At 41.7% G+C, this 22,412-nt stretch overlaps 1 protein-coding gene across 1 annotated transcript; it reads right to left on the reverse strand.

Annotated features, from left to right (window-relative positions):
- Window positions 1-459: 459 nt before the first annotated feature.
- On the reverse strand, window positions 460-22,401 carry TOMM70 (translocase of outer mitochondrial membrane 70). Its single transcript, XM_015876918.1, has 12 exons — window positions 22,094-22,401; window positions 14,036-14,209; window positions 12,169-12,295; window positions 10,960-11,069; window positions 9,533-9,681; window positions 8,210-8,417; window positions 7,508-7,642; window positions 5,298-5,405; window positions 4,545-4,661; window positions 3,576-3,673; window positions 3,121-3,243; window positions 460-2,657 (listed from the first exon to the last, which is right to left on the reverse strand). Exons 1-12 carry the CDS (start codon window positions 22,343-22,345, stop codon window positions 2,504-2,506), a joined length of 1,755 nt encoding a protein of 584 aa, XP_015732404.1. The 5' UTR covers window positions 22,346-22,401; the 3' UTR covers window positions 460-2,503.
- Between the last annotated feature and the right edge of the window lie 11 nt (window positions 22,402-22,412).

Below are 22,412 nucleotides of genomic sequence, written 5' to 3' on the forward strand. Positions count from 1 at the left end.
GGTTTCTAAACGCATCCAGGGATGGTGACTCAACCACCTCCCTGTGGAGCCTATTCCAGTGCTTAACAACCCTTTCTGTAAAGAAGTTCTTGATATCCAACCTAAAACTACCCTGGCACAACTTGAGGCCATTTCCACCTTGTCCTGTCACCACCGAGAAGAGACCAGCCCCAGCCATTAAAGAAATGAATTCCTTTTCCATAGACAGGAGGAGCCTGAGGGTGTCAGCTACTCAAGATTCCCAGTTCTCCTGTCTCCCTGTAATCTTCAGCCCTCCAGATCATACCTCTGCAGGTAGCAATCAGAGATAAGGTTCCTTCATTCCGTGTCTCCTTATCTTTTCTTCAAAGTTCAGGTGAGAGATGAGGTCAGTTATTAATTCTTCCTAGATGTGGAATGACACGAAATAAGCACAGATAACACCACTGCAGAGAAAACTTTCATCAAAACCTGCTCTTATTCATGTCAGAGAGTGATACTCGAAGGTAATATTTATTTTTCTTTCTGGTTTACAGGTGATACGTCATTTACAAAAAGAATTACAGACAATGCATCCTTTTCAGTGCAGTTTCAAACTAGTTCAAGAACAGGCAAGAGTCTGTGATGATTTGGAATGCTAGTATTTGACAGCACATGCTTTTTTCCCTTAATTGGTTTGGTGGGGACAGGAACGGGGTAAAGGTAGGGTGGAGAGGTGAAAATGCCAATGTAAATAAGGCCATGCAAATAGAAACTCCTCGGGAGAACAGGACGACTCGGTCAGACTGGCATAGTTTTGTTCTCAGGAACAAATGCAGGAACTGATGCAGAGATACCAAGTTCTGGAAGATGTTGCACGCAATGCCCTTAGCAGCTGCAGGTACCTTCCAGTGCCTTCAATTCTAAGCCAACACTATGATTTCAGATCACGTTAGTAAGCTAACTAAAATACAAAGATTGACTCTCCGCATCTCCAGTTCACTATTTCAATTGTTTTTTGCTGGGAGAAAGGTAAGTCAGGTTGAAAACACAAGCTGCTGCTATGGAGTGTCACAAGGAGAGAACAGGACAGTTTGATGGCAGTTTGTTTCATTTCTTTAGGAGGTGAAATACACTAGAAAATTCAGCACAAGCAAATTATGATTTTAGGATGGGAAGAAGCCCAGATCAATGCATGATAAACTAGGTGGCATCAATTATTTTCATGAGTTTTATCCAGCCACATCAACCTGGGGAGAGGCACCACAGACTGACTGTGGCATCAGAGTGATCAACCCAAAGAAACAGAGAACCCCTCAGTGAAGTTCATAGTTAGAGGACAAGTGTTTATACTAGTAGTAACTTGCCAATGTGCTATTTGCCAAACAGTTGCTTCTTTTGTTCAGTATCTGTAATCTTAAACAAAAAAGGGCCTGAAGAACAAGGAAAATAGCAAAGGTTCTACATCCATGATTTGAGGTTTTAGTCTATGCCTTGTTCTTTATCTCACTCACTCCTGCAGAGGGCTATCACAAGGTATAGAGCAGAACACAGAATTCTCTAGGGACCAAAGAAGAGAATTTAGACAGTTGTATTAACTGTTAAGTTTCGGCAACAGAGAGAGATTACAAGATCATAGGCAAGCATGACCGTACCTTGGCAGCTGCACTCCCAGCAGTGCTTTCAATCCTTGAAAGTCTCTCAGAACCCTACAGAACAATTTCTCGTCATATTCAAGTAAAGATTGCTGCACAGGAACACGGCGTCTCTTCCAGGAAAATCTGCATTAAAATAGTGTTACCTAACCTCTTCCCCCGAGAAACCTTTGTACCAGCTCTCCTACACAGTACACCTGGGCTTTCTAGGGTGAGGATAAGGACTATCAAATGAATTCCCTAATAGCTGCCATAGGACTATTTTTAAGTTGTAATGCAGAGGGCGGGAAGGGCTTGAAGGGAAGATGGTTCATGCTTGCATATATTTACACAGTTCTCTTCACAGCTACTGGCTTAAAAAAAAAAATAATCTCAGTTAATAAACAGTTTGTAAATTGGTTTTTTTTTTCCTTTTTGCAAAATTAAAATCAACCCTCAAGGATTAATCGCATATAAAAGAGAACCCTATTTTACAGCACTGACTAGTATTACCTTTAAAATCAACAGGGGAGAAACAAAAACATGCTGTAATATTGTTTAGTAAAGCAAAAATCACCCATAACGTAATCACTCAAAATGAACCAGTATAAAGTTTTTATTTGCATGGCCTAAGTATCGTCCATTTGTTCCTCCGCAACTTTTTTTCCCCCTTAAAACTCTTTAAGGTTCTTGCTGCAGAAGTAACAAGATGCAACACTGCGTACTCTCTTGAACAACCACTCCCACAACACCTAAACATTTAACAGATGTAGCAAATGACAACACCACGAACGGGAAAAAACTAAGTTCCACCATTCAACATGGTTTGCAACAGCGTCTCTAGGGCTGGCTGAAGTGGGCAACTTCTAAAGTGAAGTCATTTCCTCCTCTTGTTTGCTTTGTGTTTGTCTTTACAGTGTTGGTGGTTTCAATCCGTACTTCTTTGCAACTTCTGTCTGGGCGTAGGCAGCATCGCAGAGCGAGTAGAGGTGGGCCATCTCCATTTCAGATTTGGCCAGGTTGATAGCTTTGTTGAACATTTCAATGGCTTTATCTAGATTACCTCTGAAATAAACCCAAACATCATCCAATTAAGACTGGTAAATTAATTTTGGCATCCCTGCAGCACCTTTTCTGAGCCCGAACGGTCAGGTTTGGGTGTATAGGTCAGGACTCCCATATACAAATAGTCCATTAAGGTATGTTTAAGGACTATATTAGATATGTAGGAAGCATAATGAGGATGAATGAAGTAATTTTAAATGCAGAAGGGATGTATTTAAACACACAGACTCATCTACATGTTATCCAGTAAGTACGAAATTGTCCAGACCATAAACCAAAATTATGCCACAAATATAAGCAAGGCTTTGCCCATGAGTTACAGAACAGTAGTTGGGACAACAGTTAAGAACTGGCCTCTCACTGCACTGGGAGATGATCTTAAGAAAGGTTGGGGGAAAAGCTAAAGGACTGCTGTAATTTCAAAAGATAACTTGGAATTTTTAACACTGTGCTTCATTATTACCTTTGTACTTCAATCGTTCCCATGGTTTCATATGCAAAATCACATTTGTTATCAATTTCAATGGCCTTGCTTATGAGTTCTAAGCCTTTGTCTAAATCTTGCTTCCACTGAAGCTGGAGTAAACTGAAAAGAAAAGAGAAAATTTAGAACTTCACATATTCTCGGTAACGCAGATCACATTTAAGGGTGGAACATGGCAGACGTTAAGACGGAGTTAAAAGTGACAGTCAGATACACCTCAAGCAGATACTCAATTGAATGACTATTAATGAAACTTCACTGAAACTTCCATCTCATTTCCAGTTCAGTCAAGAGAGACTGTAGAAACAACAGCACTAAGTTGTTTTTGCAAAGCCACTTCTGGCTAAACTTCTCAGCATCTACCTTCAGTTTGGATTGATTACACTAAATATGCCAACTGCCCCGACCCAAAGGACTGCTAACTTCACACATACCCTTTATGAACATACGTAGTAGCATTGTCTGGTTCAAGGTCAATGCATTTATCATACATTTCATCAGCCTTGCCAAACTGCTGTTGATCAGTTAGAGCCTGCAACAAAAGAGAAACCAATGTATCAATACATCATCAAAACATGCCCCCTCAGAGAAACTAATTCTAATAGTAGATTGGATATAGTTCTCTTATCAGAGAACAGGCCAAGCACACCAGTTACCACAACTAAGTTTCAAAACAGAGTCTTTTTAGAAGAAAGCTGCTAGTTTTCACGTGCAGAAGTTACTGATTGCAGTACCATCTGTAATGGGAGATCCCCCCCAAGCAACATGTTAAGAGTACTGCAAGTAAAGATAGTAATAAAAGTCATTTTAGAAGTCCGTAAATGCACATCTCAACTTCTTCCTTTTTAAATGTATTTCTCCTTCAGTTATTTCTTTGAACTGGTAAAAAGGAATCAAAAATATATGCTTCCATAGCACCCCCCTGCTTTAAAACAAAACATCTGATACTACCACAATCAGCAGCATGTTTTCTTAAAGAATAAATTGCATTCTCTGTTACAAATATACTTTAAACATAGATAGTTTATTCTCCTTGATCAAACAGAGTAGATAATTTGTAGCAGTTTTATTCTGCTACCTTAGTACACATATGACTCCTAAATTAAAGACAGAATCCCTGCCATTAATCAAATAAGTTATCATATACATGCAGGAATTCAATAGGAAATATTCTCCAGACCTTTCCGTCCTAATAACCACCTCTGACTCTCACTGTTTACCATCTGACTGTATCAATTCTGCCTACTTCCTCCATCCCAGCACACCCACACCCATAAATTCAAGCATTGTTTATTACCTCAGAACTTACTTTCAAAGATCTTTATTTCAAGAACTGTATGTTATCTCAGACAAAAGGCACTCAAAAATGCACCTGTTTTTATAAAGGAAAGAGTGAAATGTACCTGAGCATAAAGAGCGTAGCCTTCAGCACACTTTGGGAACTTTTTAATGACATCTTCAAAGCCTTTCATAGCTACTTGCAGAGGCAAAGGATTATTCCCTGTATACGCTTGGCGATACTATTCAAGGAAATAGGAAAAAGAGAAAAAATAAGAAAAATACAGCTCATCAGACCTACTCACTTCCCCAAGAGATGCACGCGTCATGACAATTCCAAGTTCTAGGAGGCGACACCCTACCAAACCTGCTTTTTAGGAATCTACCATGTTTCTGAGCCCCCAGCAGAATGGACTACAACAGAAGAAAGGGTGAGAGGAAGAATACACAAGACTCAATAGTTGCCAAAAGTCTCCCTCTACTTCAAAAGCCTAGAAATTACAAGCTTAGTACTGTTCTTTTCTCACACCACGCAAAGCTGTCCCCTGGAGATTTCTGCACGCAGCTTGAAATACTGTTTCCAATTTCTTGCAGATCAACATTTTACGTAACACTGACTTAAATAAAGCTTTGCGTGATAGAGTGCAAATTTCTGCTCCTCGATCACAATACAGGCAAGACAACCTACTGTTAAATAGTGAACATTGTGAAATAATAGTAAATCCTTATCCCAACTAAAAGATTGTTATTTTCTTGCCTTATTATTAGAATATATATATATATATATATTTCCATAAAATTGGAAGAAAGCAGAGAAACAAAGTTATGTTTAAAAGAAATCTTTAAAAGCACCCAGGTAACACCAGTGCATTACCTACCAGAGCAAAACATTTCTGTGCTTGAGCCAAGGCAGAATCCGGTCGCAATCGGATACATTCATCAAAGTCTTCCACAGCCTCTTCAATTTGGTCAAGCAGAATTTTCAGCTAGCCAGAATAAAAGAAAATCCTATTTCTGTATTTAATCTGTGCTTCGTACATTTAAGTGATAATTCAATTAGCATCAGCTATTCATATTGTCCACAGTTCAGTTCTAGATCTAGAAATTTACAAAAACCATGAGTAGAAAAAATAAATAAATTACTGTCATAAAACAATAAAGCCACCAATGAAACACTGACTTCATACATAAAAAGGCAACGTTCATGTGTAGAGACTGAGAACACCTTCATTTTAGACTGGTGTATTGCCAATATTGCTTGAGCTTAATGTCCAGTCTCCAAAACTCTTCCATATTTTCTCAAGTTACTTTACGTCACTGTAATTAATGCCTGTGAACTATCTGGATGTCAAAACATTTTGACTTTCCCAACTGGTGTTTTAATATTCTGATTCCTCCACAAGAGGCCACACAGCACAGAGCAGAGCTGGTGGCAGAGCTGGGTGTGATGCACCCAAGGGTACGGTTGGCCCTTTGGGCTGCCAGGGCACGCTGCTGAATCACATTCAACATGCTGACAGCCAGAACCCCCAAGAGCCCTTTCTGTGAGGCTGTTTCTCCAGCTTCTCGTTTCCCAGTCTGTACACAGATCTGGGGCTGCTGCATCCCCAGGTGTGGAATCCAGCACTTGCTCTTGTTAAACTCCACAACTGCCTAATCCTCTAGTTTGTTAAGATCTGCATGGCCACTCTACTCTCAAGGGAGTCAATTTTAGTGTTGTTCACAAACTAAGTATACCTCTTAGTTCTGTATCCAAACCATCCTGTGGACCTCAACTAGAGACTGGCCATCAACCTGATCTAATAATCATATTTACTGCAACCCTTTGAATATGAGCTGTGAGCAAGTAACAGTATAAAAAGCTTAGCTGAAATCCAACAAGATCACACCTACTGGCTTCCCCTGGTCAGCTAAGTGAGTAACTTCGTTATGAGATTCAGCTCAAGAAACAAGGCTTTCCCTCAAGTACCCATGTCGGCTGTGACCAATGACTGCACTCTCTTACAGCTGTTTCCAGTAACTCCCAGAATAATCTCCACTACTTTGACAAGCACCAAAGTGAAACTGATAGGCCTGTAATTACCAGGGTCTTCTTTCTTGCCTTTTTAAAGACTGGGGCAAAGTCTACCAGCTTCAAGTTGACCAGGATCTCTCCAAAGTCCAAGACCATTGAAACAGAATTCAGAGAGGTCTCATGATGACATCACCCAGCTCTTGGAATACCCTGGGGTGAACCTAATCGGGCCCCACAGAATCCTATGCACCCAGCTGGAACAGCAAACCCTGCACACAAGTTTGGGGTTGGCTTGGAATTACTGCAGTCAAGGACCTCCAACTCAGGGCTTCGGGGTCCCAGAAACCATCATCAGTATTAAAAACATCAGCAAAGAAACCACTGAACGCATATGCTTTAATTGTGCCCCTATCTGTGAGACAACCGCCCTCACCAAGTAACAGACCAACATTATCTCCGGTCCTCCTTTTGCTGCCAGCTTATTTTAAAACAATCCCTTTTTGCTGTCCCACATGATACTGGTCTGTTTTAACTCTAATTGAGCTTTGGCTGCATGATTTTTTTTTCCCCTACAACAGCAATCAGCACAGTTGTAGTCCTCCCAGCAGTGTCAAGTGAGTAAGTTTGAAATGAACAGATGCAAGCCTTTTGTGTACCAGGGCAGACTCTGAGTTAGCAGAAACAGGTGGTTACATCTGCTCTAACAAAGTTTCCCCGTGTAGCTACTGCTCTGACATATCGGGCCCCTTCACACAGTAGTTTATATAAGCTCTGATAGTTTCAAGTGTATATAAACTCTGATAGTTTCAAGTCAGAGTTGGTATTGACAGATGGCTGAACTTCTGTTGCTCTGCATTTCTCCTATACCAATTAGCTGCTTCTTCCTAACCTCAACCTGCAGATCTGAATGCACGTTTACTGTGCAATGGTTCCAAATTAGGACTTCATCTTTTTCTACCATAAACATTTCAGACTGTCTATACACAGCCTGTGCCTATGTACTGCTTTTTACTATTCTTTTAGTACACACAGAAACACTTGAGTACTGGGACAAAAATCTCTAATGATTCTTACTTGTCCTCGATGGTGGTAAACATCTGCATTTTGAGGATCAATATCAGCAGCCATGTTAAAGTCTTGAGTGGACAGTGCAGGTTGCTGCTGCTGCATATACATACTTCCTCGTTTGATCAGAGCATTAGCTCGGAGCTGTAAAACAAGTTCCAAGAAGTATTAAACACTCCAACATTCCTCCCGGTTTAGAACTTCATTACAATTACACTAAAGCTGTCAAGTGACTGCTTTCTCCTACAGACAGATAACATTCACACTAAAGAAGGAATAAATTTCACGTTGAGTCTAAAACAACTGAATTCCTTTGCCTAGTTTCAAATATATCACCCTATGCTTCCGCCTCATTTGATTTTCATCCCCCAAAAAATTAATTCAAAGATAATTTCCATATGCATACAGATAAACTAGCATTTTTAGTAGTTCAATACACAACTGTAATTAATGTCTTCTTATTTATTAACTTAATTTTCAGATTATGTATGCCTCTAATTAATTCAGCTTCCTTTGTTCTTTTGTTTCTATCACTTAGCACAGATGCTAAGGGAAAAAAAAAGACAGAACAGTAAGAGACACTAAAACATTTCTATTAAAGCACTTCAAAACTTGGAAAACATAAAGAAAAATCTGAGCTATACTTCAAGTTTATTATCCATGACATGTTTTCTCAACCCAAACTTCAATCCAGCTGTGACAGTTTCTTACCTTCACATTTGCATCTTCCATGCTGATGACCTGATCTAGGTCTGGTTTGGCAGCATTTGCATTGCCAATAAGTAAGTAGAAAGTAGCTCGCAGAAGCAAAGCTTCTGCCATGTATTTTCCCTTTGCTTCAATTTCTTTTGTGCACTCACTGATAATTTTGTCATAGTTCTCCTCTTCCATATATTGTTTTGCTCTCAAATAGCCAGAGCTGTAAATGATGTAAGAACAGTTGTATTCACTGAACACTGCAATTTCAATTCAGACTTTTCTTTAAAACTTACACACTAATTTCTGCTGTACTAAGTAATAACACCAGCATTAAAAGTAACAAATATTCCTGGACAGAACCACCACAGATCCAAAACAATTTAGACATAAAATGCCACAGTAACATCAGAAAGAAAGAAATGAAGTGTTTTTTTTCCCACCTACTTGCTTCATTTGTCCCTTGAATGTTTTTCACATTAAGGACAATGTGAATCTCTACTTCAAAACAGAAGGGCTAATATGGTACACCAGGTCAGAAAAATGAACAGTGAACCTAGCAATGTGCAGTTTATATGCAGAAGAATGGATTTCAGATTTAAAAAATTACAGTAAATACTGCTTTGTTCTCAGCTCCATGCCCTGGATTCACTGAATCTGCCTGTATATCAGGCCATTCTACCCTGATTTAAAAGATTCATTGTGCTGTTTGCGATGGCCTCCATATTGATAGCAGTGATTATCCTCCAGAACACCAACTGGAAAGCAGCACAATAAGTCAAAGGCCCATTTACTTAGCGCTCAAACTTCACTCAGAAAACAAACAAGTGCAAAAGCACTAATGCTTTTCTTTGTCAGAACAAAACTTGCTTATGAGCGATTTGATTCTAAAAAGATAAATATCCTTTCAGCCTCAGTTGCTGTTATTCAGTTCTCACCAATAGACAGCTTTTTTTCTGAGCTCGTCTTCTCCCTTTCAATCAAAGGATGATTTGCTCTTTCCCTTCAGAATTCTCCTTTAGCATAATGTAATTATTCCTTTCTTTCAGCACTTTCTACTTCTTTCTTACTCTCTACCACAGTATTTTAGAAAAAATTTAGTTTGTCTTCCCCATTTTGCACTTTCTTTGTTTAAGGGATCAAAGACATTTACAGTTTGGAATTAGTCAGACAGCCCTCCAAAGTTTCCTTTTTAACACTGATTTTACTTCATAGGTTTATTTTGTTATCACAGATCTCAGGTACTATAACATAACAGCAACTTAAACTGAAAAGAACACCAATACCACTAAAAATAATTTTAACAGCAAACAATTTCCAACTGTACTGTACACTCACTTTTCTTTTACTTCAGAAGCTTCTCCCTCCTTATCCTTATCCTCATCGGATTTCTCACCCTTAAGCAAAGGTTGGGAGATGATATCATCCGTAAAAGAACTGAAATAGGATTTAATGAACTGTGGCGAGGGCATCAGAGGCTCACGATTCTGAAACACAAATACAAGGTTAATTCACTAGACTGTAAAATCAGATGGTAATATCCTAATTCTTACTTGGGGCTTGGCCCAGACATCAACTATTTTATCTGAATCATGAGAAATAACACCTTGGACGCAAAATCCTTTGTACAGCCATAAGAAGTTTGCAAAAGAGAATTACAGTTCGATCCCTCCTGCAGGTGAAGTCTGAATACACTCTTCTCTGTTTCTCTATTAAGTTCAGTCATAATAATCCTGACAGAGAGAACATCCATTTTATGATGCTACCACTATTCTACTACAGGTACCATTTATTTTTTGTTACCTCGATGTCACACAATTATGTGAGCTTCTACAGAAAAGAAATTCAGCATCTCTAAGTCAGTGTGGATTTCAGTAGGTAAACTGCAGTCACAAACAAGCCAGCATAATTTAATGCATGTCCCAACCTAAGGCCACTTAAAATGACTCTTCCTGGCTAACTCTATACTTCCACAGTTCTTGTTGCTGCAGTTTCCAAACATTCATGCAAAGAAATCTGTGTCCAAACAGAAAAGTACAAGCATAAGCATCCATTTACATAACTGACTCAGAAGAACAGGGACTGTTACAAATAACCTGTGGGAGATGGAATCATATTTCTTAAGTCAGAATCAGCAAGTCTGACCATGAATATAAAGGTGAGATTTTGCTCTACATCATTTCTTTTCAGCAATGTTTTTTGGCTTTTTTAAGAACAAAACCAAACCCAACAATATTATTTAGCCACTTTCTAAACCCCAGAAATTCCATGGTTGACCTAATCCTTCCTGCATTTAATTTCTATCTACAAAGCCAAGAACAACAACCTAGGAGTAAAACCTCCTCTATTATCATCCTTCTCATTTTAAGCTAGTCGCTACATATCAAAGTTTTGTATTTGTTTTTATTTATTGTTCATAAACTTTCCTAATACCTGATGTGCAACTGAACATTTGACTGCTGTTGTTCTAACATCCGTTATCTTCCAAGCCCAGAAAAACCCAAGTAAGGCAGCACATCAGCTTAGGATTGTCTCTTGAACACCATCATAATTTTGAACATTACAAGGAAACAACCTGATTGTTAGAAATAAGCCCTTCTTCCCCACAAAGGTTTCAAGCTGTTTGGTCAGAACCCAGAAAACAACAATGGTAACATATTAGCTTTGTGAAGGCAGCGACCAACTTGCAACTGTTATCAGAATGCCAACAAACAACATTTCAACAGTCAGAAATCAGCATTTGTCAGCAGCATCACAAGCCTTACCTTGTATTTCTCTTTGGCCTTTTCTTTTCCAAGGAGTTTGAGAACTTTATCAGCTAATAACATACTCTGCTGGTTTTGAAAGGCTTCTAAAATGCAGACTGCAGTGACATCTAGGAAATAATATAAAAATAGAGATTATTGACCAATTCTGATAGTTACAAAACACTAAAATGTGCCACTAATACAATGAGTTACTCACAAACTAACACATGTCCTGTAATAACAGCAAATGAAGAAAATTAAGTTAATAACTTGTGCATCTTAAAAGAATCAAAACAGCTTGTCTTCTGGGACTGGTCACCATTCTCTACATAAATTTCTGCTTTTAAACTTCACTTTTTGTTCAATCATACCTCATTCCTTTCTCAGCTCTTAAGATATCTTCCTGTATTATATTTCCATCTTTTTCTGCCTACCTCTGTGCCATGGGAAAGAAACAGCTTTACAAGAAGCATCTTGCTAGCACATTTGAAGTGCTAACTCATATCACTTTCATTCACACAGAGCTTCTGAGAATGTTAACCCATTGCTGCCTGAATAATGTTCAGCATTGTGAAACGCACTCTTAAGGTACATTATCTTTATTTCTTCTAATTAATGCAATGCTACTATTGATTCTTCCTATTTATTTTCCAGTTAAACTGGAAAAAGCAGATTCTGCCAAATGCACATCATTAACATAAAAAAAGGATTTTTATTCTTATCTGTTCTAATGTGCCTACCTCTTACGTATCAGGACAGAAATGCTACTGAAACTGTTTTGCCTTTTACACCTGCCACAAGCATTTAAACAGCTGTAACACCTGTCTATGGCTAAGCACCTCTATGTGTGAAAACACCTTGTTTCTGGACCAGTACAGTTTCTCTAAAAAGGAAGAAACCTTATTACCGCACAGAATTAGAATGATCCTTGTCTGCGTTACCTACACAACACATTATATGAATTCTGTTTCAACAAGTAGGGAGCTTCCTGGACAGAGAATACCCCAAGCGGCTACAGTAAGATCCATTTTGCAGGAGCTATTTCAGACCTAAATGTTTCTTCTTAAAAGAGAACAAAATGCACTTGTTGTAACTATAAATGACATTTAAAAATAGTTAGGGGCTACTGTAGTTACAATAATTTTAAAAAATAATAATAATTATGTAAGTTTAATGATCTCCAAAGTGTCTGAGCACCGTTACATATACATATCAAGAGACACTCACCTTCTAAACACTCCTTCTTATTGTCTAGCTTCTCATGAGCCTTTGCACGTCTGAAGAGAGCTTTTACATATTTAGGATTAAGCTCCACAGCCTTTGTACAATCTTGGGCCACTTCTGACCATTTTTGCTGTGGGGCAGAAAAACATGATGAAAGAAGCCCTACTCAGCTGCATGATATTAGCTTTCTGCTACCAGCTCCAGGGTCATGCCCACCTAACAGTAGCTGCAGTTCCCAGGGCTCTGGTTCTACCTGCTTGCTTCTATTTCTGCAAGTTTCTCAGTAAGAAATTGCCAGGCGCCACTGGAAGCCACCTGCACCAGAAGAGCCACAAAACTGAAAAGGAATTCCTACAGAAAAATGAAACCAGACAGATTTTGTACAAAGCATATGGAAGAAGATAATGACTTGATGCAGATACTTGTGGGAAGTGACACTGGGACTGAAAGACTGGTACACAAACAAGAGAAGAAAAAAGGTGAAAACACGATGAAAATCACCAGACAAGTTTAACAAAGTACTAAAACTGTTAGTTTTTGGGTGTCTTCACTCAATTTTAGGTTTTGTTTGTTTGCTTTTTATTTGATATTGCAATTCATGACACTTACTATAAAGGAATGATAAGTGTGTATGTAGAACTGGCTATGACTATTAAAAACTAAAAACACACATCTTCTGTGAGGTTATGAACGCCCCCCCTCCCTGGAAGCATTGAAGGCCAGGCTGGATGGGGCTTTGAGCAACCTGGTCTAGAGGGAGGTGTCCCTGCCTATAGCAGAGGGCTGGAACTAGGAGATCTTAAAGGGCCCCTCCAACCGAAACCATTCTATGATTCAAAATTAATGGTCAAAAGAGGCTTTTCTAATGACTGAAAAAGAACCACATATATTTTTTAGTCAATCATTAATTATGGCATGAATTAGCATTATAAGTGGTACTCCATTAAACAAGAACAGTTGTATCCATTCTCTATCAGAGAATCCTTACAAGTCAGAAGGAGAGGGCCATCTAGTCCAGCTCCCCTGCATTGAACATGCACACCTACATCAGGTTGTTCAGGGGCTGATCCAGCCTCGCCTTGAATGTCTCCAGGGATGGGGCATCAATCACATCACTAGACAACTTGTTTCAATGCCTCATCACCCCCACTGTAAAAGATTTTTCCCTTTTATCTGACCTAAATCTAGCCTCCCTGAGCAGACTTTTTAGCAGGATCTGTGGCAAGAGAACAAGGGACATGGCTTCAAGCCCAGGGAGGCTTGATTTCTTAAATCATTCAGTCTCTAACTTGATACTCCAGATCACACATAGCCAATTTTCCCATTCCTTTATACAGTTTACCAACACGACCTTAGAAGCAAATCTACTGAGATCATAATTAAAAAAATAAATAAATGCTAGCTGATTTCTAAAAACTAATATCACATACACACAGCTACCAAGTCATTACTTTCACGAGTGCAAAATTAAGAGCTTGGGCTTCAGTAGATGCTCTGTGATATTTCATTTTTGAAGTGGCATCCTCTGAAATATCTGGCCTTTCACTCAACAGCTAAAGCAACGGTCTTGTGAAGAGAAACAAAAGTAACAAGTAAATGAGGAAGTTATTCCAGAGGGTAAGAAATTAAAACCCTGTCTTATAAGAGAGGGATACTTAAGGATCACCTAAGACAGACTCCAGTTAAGAGAACATATTTTTAGTTGTATGTGGAAAAGTATGACGAACAAAAGAAAAACAGCTACAAGCAATGGCATCTTGTGAACACAGCCCGTATCAGCACTTGGGATCTTTCAGTGGACAAAAGTGACAATACACGTAATTTAAAATTCAACTTTTCAGAATAAACATATAATTCACTACTTTCTTACCAGCTGTTCATAGGCAGCAGCTCTATTTTGGTAGAAGGTAGAAAGATCAAGATTTCTCTCAGGAGGACACAGGCTGATAGCCTCAGTATAACACTGAATGGCTTGCTCATATCTTCCAGCTTTAAAATACTTGTTTCCTTTGTTCTTGGCTGCTTGGGCTCTATCAAGAGGGCTCTAAAAGAAAAAAAAGGAAAAACAAATTGATTGGTCAATTTGAGTAAGGAAAGCTTTGCTCCTCACAAGCAAGATGCTTAAAGGCTTATCTTCAGATATATAAAATGGAGGCCAGTGTTGAATTGTAGCCTGGACTTCTGAAAACCTCCCTTCTGTTTCATTGGGAAAAAAAAAACATAATATTTCAGGTGCAACCATGTGAAACAGTAGACAAGCTTCTAAGAAAATTCACTACAACGGTATTTAACAATACAGTGATTTCTCTTTGGAAAGCTAGATGAGTTTTAATCTCCTGTGACTGGTGATCAGAAGAACCAATGAGATTTCCTGTTGAAATTGAGAGATATTTCTCCAAAGACAAGTGTGTGAAAACCACAAAGCTCTCAAAGCAACTCAAATAAGAAAAGTTTTCTACTGAAATACATACAGCCTGAGATCTGAGTTGACTCAGTAGAACATGAACTACAGAATCACAGAATTATCAAGGCTGGAAAAGACCTAGAAGATCATCTAGTCCAACCATTCCCAATACTTCCCAGCTAAATCATATTCATCAACACAACATCCAAACGTTTCTTGAACACTCCCATGGTCAGTGACTCCACCACCTCCCTGGGCAGTGCATTCCAATGCCTGACTACCCTTTCCAAGAAGTAATACTTCCTAATGTCCAGCCTGAATCTCCCCTGGCGCANTTCCTAATGTCCAGCCTGAATCTCCCCTGGCGCAGCTTAAAACCATTCCCTCTAGTTCTATCACTGATTACACAAGAGAAGAGGCCAACCCCCAGCTCACTACAACCCCCCTTCAGGAAGTTATAGAGAGCTATAAGGTCTCCCCTGAGCCTCCTCTTCTCCAGGCTGAATAATCCCAGCTCGCTCAAACTAAGAAAAACACTTTCTGGAAAAACTCAACTGCTTTGTTTCTCTTCCACTGGGTTAATTAACTTCACAGCCTTACACAACCTGCTCATCCATCCACTAATAGAAAGTGCTGAACCATCACAGTTCTGTCATTCTTAGCAGATGATGGAAAACTTTGGGCTATCCAGACCTTGCTAAATGAATCTCTAAGTTGTGTGCAGCCTGTTTATCACCTGCATTTGCGAGGAAACAAGCACTGCTACCTGCACATGTAAATCCCAGATTTACAGACTGGTTATCATAAACATAGTTTACAATGAATAATACGTAAAAAGCTCCCCTTTAATCAAAGGGCTATGACTCATATTCAAGACATACAGAGCTGCAAAAGATCCTAATGCTCATCTAGACTTCCCTTCCCTGGCCTACCTTCAGTAGTAAGTACAGTGGGTCAGTTCAGGCTGGCCTACCAGACTGGAACAGATGTTTGAGCACACATGCCATTTGATCAACCCCTCTGAGGAAGAGGGTAAAGTATACAAAACCAAGGACAGTAATGCCTTAAACAACAGCTGCAGGATCTACTAGTTCTCACTCGCTGAATCATACACACTGAAAAGATCATTTAGGGCCTGCTGGCAACCATAAATGTCGTACTTCTTTGACCATACTTGTCTCTCATCGTGACCCTCATTCACTGCCAGCATCACCAACTATACCCAGGATATACTCCTGAAGAGACTTACCAGTGAAACCATATAAGGAAGAGTATCTCTTCAATATCCCTACTGCCAGCAATGCTCTTCAGTAACACCTCACCAGTCACTAGGCTTACAGGAATGCCATCTGTGCCATCTCCACTGCTCACGGAACAAAAGAATCTGCATTTCTCTAAGTTTTTAGTGATTTAAATTCCAGTTGGTAAAAGATGACTGATTGTACCCCTTTCCACTCATTGCTTTCACCTGTGTGGATTCATCTGTGTGGATACACAAACTAGAATCGGAGTGCAAATATTTCTACAGAAACCAAAGAACTGTATTAATGATCAATTTTTACTTCTAAGATAAGACCTAAACCTGGAGGGAAGGTTATACTTATTTCATGTACATTCCAAGTATGGCTCTTTCTACAACTCTTCCTTCTCTTCACAGAATGACCCAGGTTGGAAGGGACCTCAAGGATCATGTAGTTCCAACCCCCCTGCCTGGCAGGGCCACCAAAGTCACGATGTTACACCTTTACTAGATCAGGTTGCCCAGGGCCCCTGTCCAACCTGGTCTTGAACACCTCCAAGGACGGGGCATCCACAACCTCCCTGGGCAGCCTGTTCCAGGCCTAACCACTCTCCTAGTGAAGAACTTCCCCCTAACATCCAACCTAAATCTCCCTCTTTCACTTGGATCCATTTCCCCGTGTCCTGCTATTGTCAGCCCTTTCGAAGAGTTTACTCCCCTCCTTGGAGTAAGTTCCCTTCAGGTATTGAAAGGCTGCAATGAGGTCACCCCGCAACCTTCTCTTCTCTAGGCTGAACAAGCCCAACTTCCTCAGCCTGTCCTCATAGGGGAGTGCTCCAGCCCCCTGATCATCTTTGTGGCCCTCCTCTGGACCCTTTCCAAAATCTCCATGTCTTTGTTGTACCAAGGGATGGGGGAACTTGGAGAATATGGGCATGATGCCAAAGGGAAACCCCTTCAAAAACAGTAGCTGTGACCAGAACAAGGCTTGCTTATTATCAGTAAAGCCAAAGAACATACAGTAAGCCACAAGGAAATGCCAACTCAGTGACCACTCACCACCCCATGCATTAAATGAGGCAAGTAATTTGGCGGTGGAGGGGCCTGAGTCAGAGAACAACATACTGCCGTGTAATAGTAACTAATAATGCCCACGCAAGAAGGAAACAAACTTTCTTCTTGTACTGCCTGAAGCGTGATTCCTAACTCATGAATGGCTGCATCTCTGCAACCTTTGTCACGTTATTCTGCCATAGCCCTCTCTATGCACACAGTGTACCGTTCCCAAAGAGTCGCCATGTTAGAGCTGATACAGCTCTGCGTGATGAATAAATCTGATAGGGATTTATATGAAAAACAGTTGTTAAACATCCCATACCCACGAAAAAGCCAGCAGTGCACTCTGGCAGCCCGGAAAGCAAATGGGATCCTGGGCTCCATCAGGGAGGGGGTGGTCAGCAGGGATAGCGAGGTGATTGTCCCACTCTACTCTGCTCTTGTGAGGCCCCATCTGGAGTACTGTGTCCAGGTGTGGAGCCCTCAGTACAAAAAAAGACATGGAGATTTTGGAAAGGGTCCAGAGGAGGGCCACGAAGAATGATCAGGGGGCTTGGAGCACCTCCCCTATGAGGACAGGCTGAGGGAGTTGGGTTTGTTCAGCCTGGAGAAGAGAAAGTTGCCGGGGTGACCTCATTGCAGCCTTTCAATACCTGAAGGGAACTTACTCCCAGGAGGGGCGTAAACTCTCGAAAGGGCTGACAATAGCAGGACTAGGGGAAGTGATTTGAAGTTAAAAAGAGGGGAGATTTAGATGGATGTTAGGGGGAAGTTCTTCCCTAGGAGAGTGGTTAGGCCCTGGAACAGGCTGCCCAGGGAGGTTGTGGATGCCCCGTCCTTGGAGGTGTTCAAGGCCAGGTTGGACGGGGCCCTGGGCAACCTATCTAGTAAAGGTGTATGTTTGGTGGCCCTGCCAGGCAGGGGGTTGGAACTACATGATCCTTGAGGTCCCTTCCAACCCGGGTCATTCTGTGAGTCTGTAAAACAAATCCCATACACACATCATACAAAATATGCAATAACATTTTAAAAAACGATGCATTTATGTCTCAAAGCCCCAGAGCTTATAAACCACAAGGCTTCCTTCTACTCCCAACTTAACAAGAAGGGAACTTTATCTCATTCTCACCTGTGACACTCGATCCCATCAAAAGACATTAGATAATACTATTACATCAGCAAAGAGATCCCAGGTTGACACTCACGGTGCAGACATAGAGAATGTAGGAGTTTCCTGGGTGTTCTCAGCACAGAGCCAAAGGACAGCGCCCACAGATGCCAAAATAAAGGCAGCAATTACAGTAACTTTTGCTAACGCATCTCCTCTGGAGTACAAATACACAATACAAATTCACAATAAAACTCTGAAGTTACTTGATAAAAAAAAACAAAAAACCAACCCCATCTCTGTATATTGAGGTCTGCTTGCAGAAGCTGTTCACTACAAGTCTTAAAACCAAGACTTCAAGTCAAAGGACACTGGTGTATTTGAGAAACGATCGGTTATCTAGCTAACTAAATAAGCATATTCCGAGCTTTCTAAAGACCAGGCATCATAGGCCAATGTCTGTTAACTATTACTCTGAACTCAGCAAACGTGCTCTCCTCAAACTGTTCGGAATCTGCCATGCAAACAGCAGCCACCTCATGGCAACAGGCAGATGCACGAGGGAAGCACAGCAACGTCCAGCAATGCTGATACAAATGAATCACAAGTTTGGTTAGGTTGGAGGGACATTGTTTTTTAAAGCGGGATGAGAAACTTGCTGCCAGCCAATTTATGGCAGGAGTTTACAGTGGCGTGTTTCAGTATATTTCTTTTGGCTGAAAAGGATTTGTATGATTTGTATGAGCTAACAGACAACATGGAAAAAGGGGCCTAATACTCCAGCCACCCATCTCAATTCACCGGCTCCAAAGAAACCGTGGTAAATACACTTCTTTCTCCTCTCCAAGCAAGAGGGTCCTTTTGATACAATCAGGCAGCAAAAAAGCATTGTTGTCACTACTACTCAATACCCATCTTTCTTCCCCCCCCCAAACCTCTTTGTTTTTTTACTGATGTTTCACTCCAAGTCTTATCTCAGAACCACACTGAAAGGTTTTAACTGAGCATAAATGGTTTTAAAACTTTTCTTAGCAATAAAAACTATAGGAGAACAATCATCCCATAAACTTAAGCTACAAATTCAGAGCCCTAACTAGGACGTATTACAAACAATCAAGTTCAAACTTACAGCACAATTGGTCACAGAATCACAGAATTGTAGGGGTTGGAAGGACCTCTAGAGATCATGGAGTCCAACCCCCCTGCCAAAGCAGCTCCCTACACCACGTCACACAGGTAGGTGTTCAGGTGGGTTTTGAAATATTCTCCAGAGAAGAGACTCCACAACCCCCCTGGCAGCCTGTTCAATGCTCTTCATCTGTCACCTTCCTTTTAAATGAGTGTCGTGCAACGCCTACCATGAATAAGAGCTGCCCGAGCTGCCAGGAGTCCAGCGCAAATGCTCCACTGCTCTTCACACACACATTTGGATTTCCTACACCTGTCTCCTACAGCTGCCACGAAACACCGGACTTACAATAGGTTGATAAGACCTTTGATACAATAGGTGCACAATACAACAGACAGGACTTCTTGCACTTTTTGCTTAGATTAATTCTGAAAAAGTACCAAATAAATACATCTAGACAAAGGCTGATATTCTTTCCTACAGTGATTTTAACGTTTCAGCGCTGAGACAGGTAACATTCATCAAGGGTTATTAAAATAGATCCTGGAAAGGAGCCATACTTTCTGGCTGTTGATCCTGATATGTGGCATCACACAAGCCAACGAGCTTGGACACGTTCACCCAGCACTGAGCACAGCCAGCTCAGAGGAAAACGTTGAGCAAAAACGTGCATAACAGCAAAGTCCAGCTGTGGACAGAAACAGCTCTGCCTGCTACAGACAATATAGGTAATAAGTAATAGTCTCGTGCGGGTTGGAAGGACCTTATGTATCATCGAGTCCAACCCCTGGGATCGAGCTCCTGTGTTAGCAGAGCGGCACTTCTACCACTTGCACCACAGGGGATTCGAACTCAGGCCCCGGTGTTGCAACGCGGCATTGCTACCACTGAGCCACCGGGGCACACAATGCCGCAGAAACAGATGGAACAGCTCAAGAATCTCACCTCAAGCATAAGGTTAGTCTACAAACCTGATGAAACAGTGAATGGGTGAGATACGGTCCATCACAGATTTGTTATAGAAATTATTTCAACTTAGATGGAAAAAAAAGATACTGAAACATCCAACACGTTACCCTCTGACTAACCAGCCTGCACTGCTCTCACACAGGAAGGACAAACTTGTTAAGAAGTTACCACAGAATAAGTAAAGAACACAGATCTACTGACTATGAACCAATGCAATAAATGCAAAGTGTAGTTCTTCTCCAACAACTTTAAGTCATGCCAATTTCACAGAATCACAGAATGAACCCGGGTTGGAAGGGACCTCAAGGATTCATGTAGTTCCAACCCCCTGCCTGGCAGGGCCACCAAACATACACCTTACTAGATCAGGTTGCCCAGGGCCCGTCCACTGGGTCTTGACAACCTCCAAGGACGGGGCATCCACAACCTCCCTGGGCAGCCTGTTCCAGGGCCTAACCACTCTCCTAGTGAAGAACTTCCCCCTAACATCCAACCTAAATCTTTCCTCTTTCAACTTAAAAGCATTTCCCCGTGTGCTATTTCCCCACAAAGCGGAGCATCTAAAAATCAATGACTGTCACTGAGTAGTTACAACACGTTCCACCCAAACTATGAGTCTCAATGACAACTTTGGTTTTCCGACCTTTATCAGAACATCCATAGATACATTTTTATCACCAGTGTTTAAGTGATAGGAGCATACCAGCTCACTGTACTGTTGAGGAGCTAAGCTTATAAAAGAAGCAATGTCAGGAGTCTTGGAGCTTTTCTCAGTATAGCACCTGTGCTAAGGGCTTCTGTCAACACGATGCCAGTCACAATTGGCCACTACATCTATGCCAGGAGGTTCCTGTAACACAGACACAACCCGGAGAAAAATGTGAGGCTTCTGCAGCAGGTAAAACAAAAGCTTCAGCTGCATAGTATCTCTAACTAAGAAAATGTGTATGGAAACATGACATCTACGTGACATCATGTCTTTGGATGTGATGAACAGGAAGGCAACCCTTCCCACACACAGAGGGAAGCAGCTGCCACATTAATTGTTCTGCAGCAGCCATATTTAGACCAGCACTGTCATAAATAATCAGGCAAATCTGATACCATCTTCTGCTTTCCTAAGTAACTGTCATCATTTTGTTGCACTACTCAATGACACTCATCAAGGAACTCTGGGTCGCACCGTTCAACCATATACTCACTCTCAGATGCACGGAGTCCAACAGAAAGTCCCCTGTGCATCGCTTGCTCTGAACAAATCCTTACATCTAAGTGACCGCCTCCAGGTCCAGAAAAGGTTTTACAGCTCCCTGCAGTTCTATCATGACCTATCCGCAAAGCTCTCACCTTCTCCACCACTGCTCTGTGTTCCATCACTGTCCGTCCATCACTTGCATAACGTTATCACTGAAGTGCTAAGGGTTAAAAATTACCTCTTCATACCTCCTCAACAGTTTTCACACCGATCAGCACAGACGATAGTCTGTGGGACATATACAAGAAGGAGAGGGGGAAAAAAAAGCCACAGGAATACCATAATGGGATTTACTTCACAATGTCAGTGTGGCTCTAAGCTAGCTCCAGTCAGCCGAGTTTAAAACCAGCTCCTGCATGCAAACAAGAACTTCAACACAAGTAAAAATAAAAGCACTGATTACTCTCCTACTCCAGCAGACTCCAAATCCAACACTGTAGGTGTGTTTAGCACTCACAACTTCCCCTCAGCACAACACGAGTGTCACAGCACATCTGAAAGCACACGACAGAAATACCTTCCACAGCTATGCAAGGGAGCCACGCATCTGATTTGGACTTTGATTTCCAAGTCGCCCTTCAACTCTAGGGCAATTTTACCTGGAAACCCTCAGCCAAGTCATTCACAGCGGGATAAACGCAAGCTCTACCAGCATCTCTATTAACACTGACCCCGGCCCGGCCGTTAGGCGCGACTCCCGTCCCCTCCCCCCGCCCCAACGGCCCCGTAGCAGGATGGGCCTCGCTCCGGGGGCGGCACACGCTCACCATGTCCTCATGGCCGGGCCCATCGGGCTGCGCTCCGCTCCCGTATGGGCCGGGGCTCGCCCGCCCCTCTGGGGTCTTCCGCTCGCTCGCGCCCTTCCCGCCGCGGCGGGCCGTTCGCCGCCCCCACAGGTAGACAGCGCCGGCACCCAGTAGGATGGGAGCCCCCAGCACCAACGCCAGCTGCCAGCGGGACAGACCCGTACCGGGGCCGCCGCCGCCGCCCGGCACCTCCACGGGCTTCGAGGCGGCCATGACGCGCTCACACCGCCGCCTGAGAGAGGGGAGGGACGGGGTCACCGGACACGAGGGGAGGCCGGGA

Source organism: Coturnix japonica, chromosome 1 (assembly GCF_001577835.2).
Source record: "Coturnix japonica isolate 7356 chromosome 1, Coturnix japonica 2.1, whole genome shotgun sequence".
NCBI classification, from domain to species: Eukaryota; Metazoa; Chordata; class Aves; order Galliformes; family Phasianidae; genus Coturnix; species Coturnix japonica.

What these genes read in the sequence shown, in the direction of transcription:
- TOMM70 (XM_015876918.1), bottom strand. Translation starts at nt 22,345, where the DNA reads ATGGCCGCCTCGAAGCCCGTGGAGGTGCCGGGCGGCGGCGGCGGCCCC. An exon ending in GCTACGCTCTTTATGCTCAG is followed by an intron (nt 3,674 to 4,544) that starts GTACATTTCACT and finishes CTTTTGTTGCAG; the next exon opens with GCTCTAACTGATCAACAGCA. An exon ending in ACTACGTATGTTCATAAAGG is followed by an intron (nt 3,244 to 3,575) that starts GTATGTGTGAAG and finishes TTTTCTTTTCAG; the next exon opens with TTTACTCCAGCTTCAGTGGA.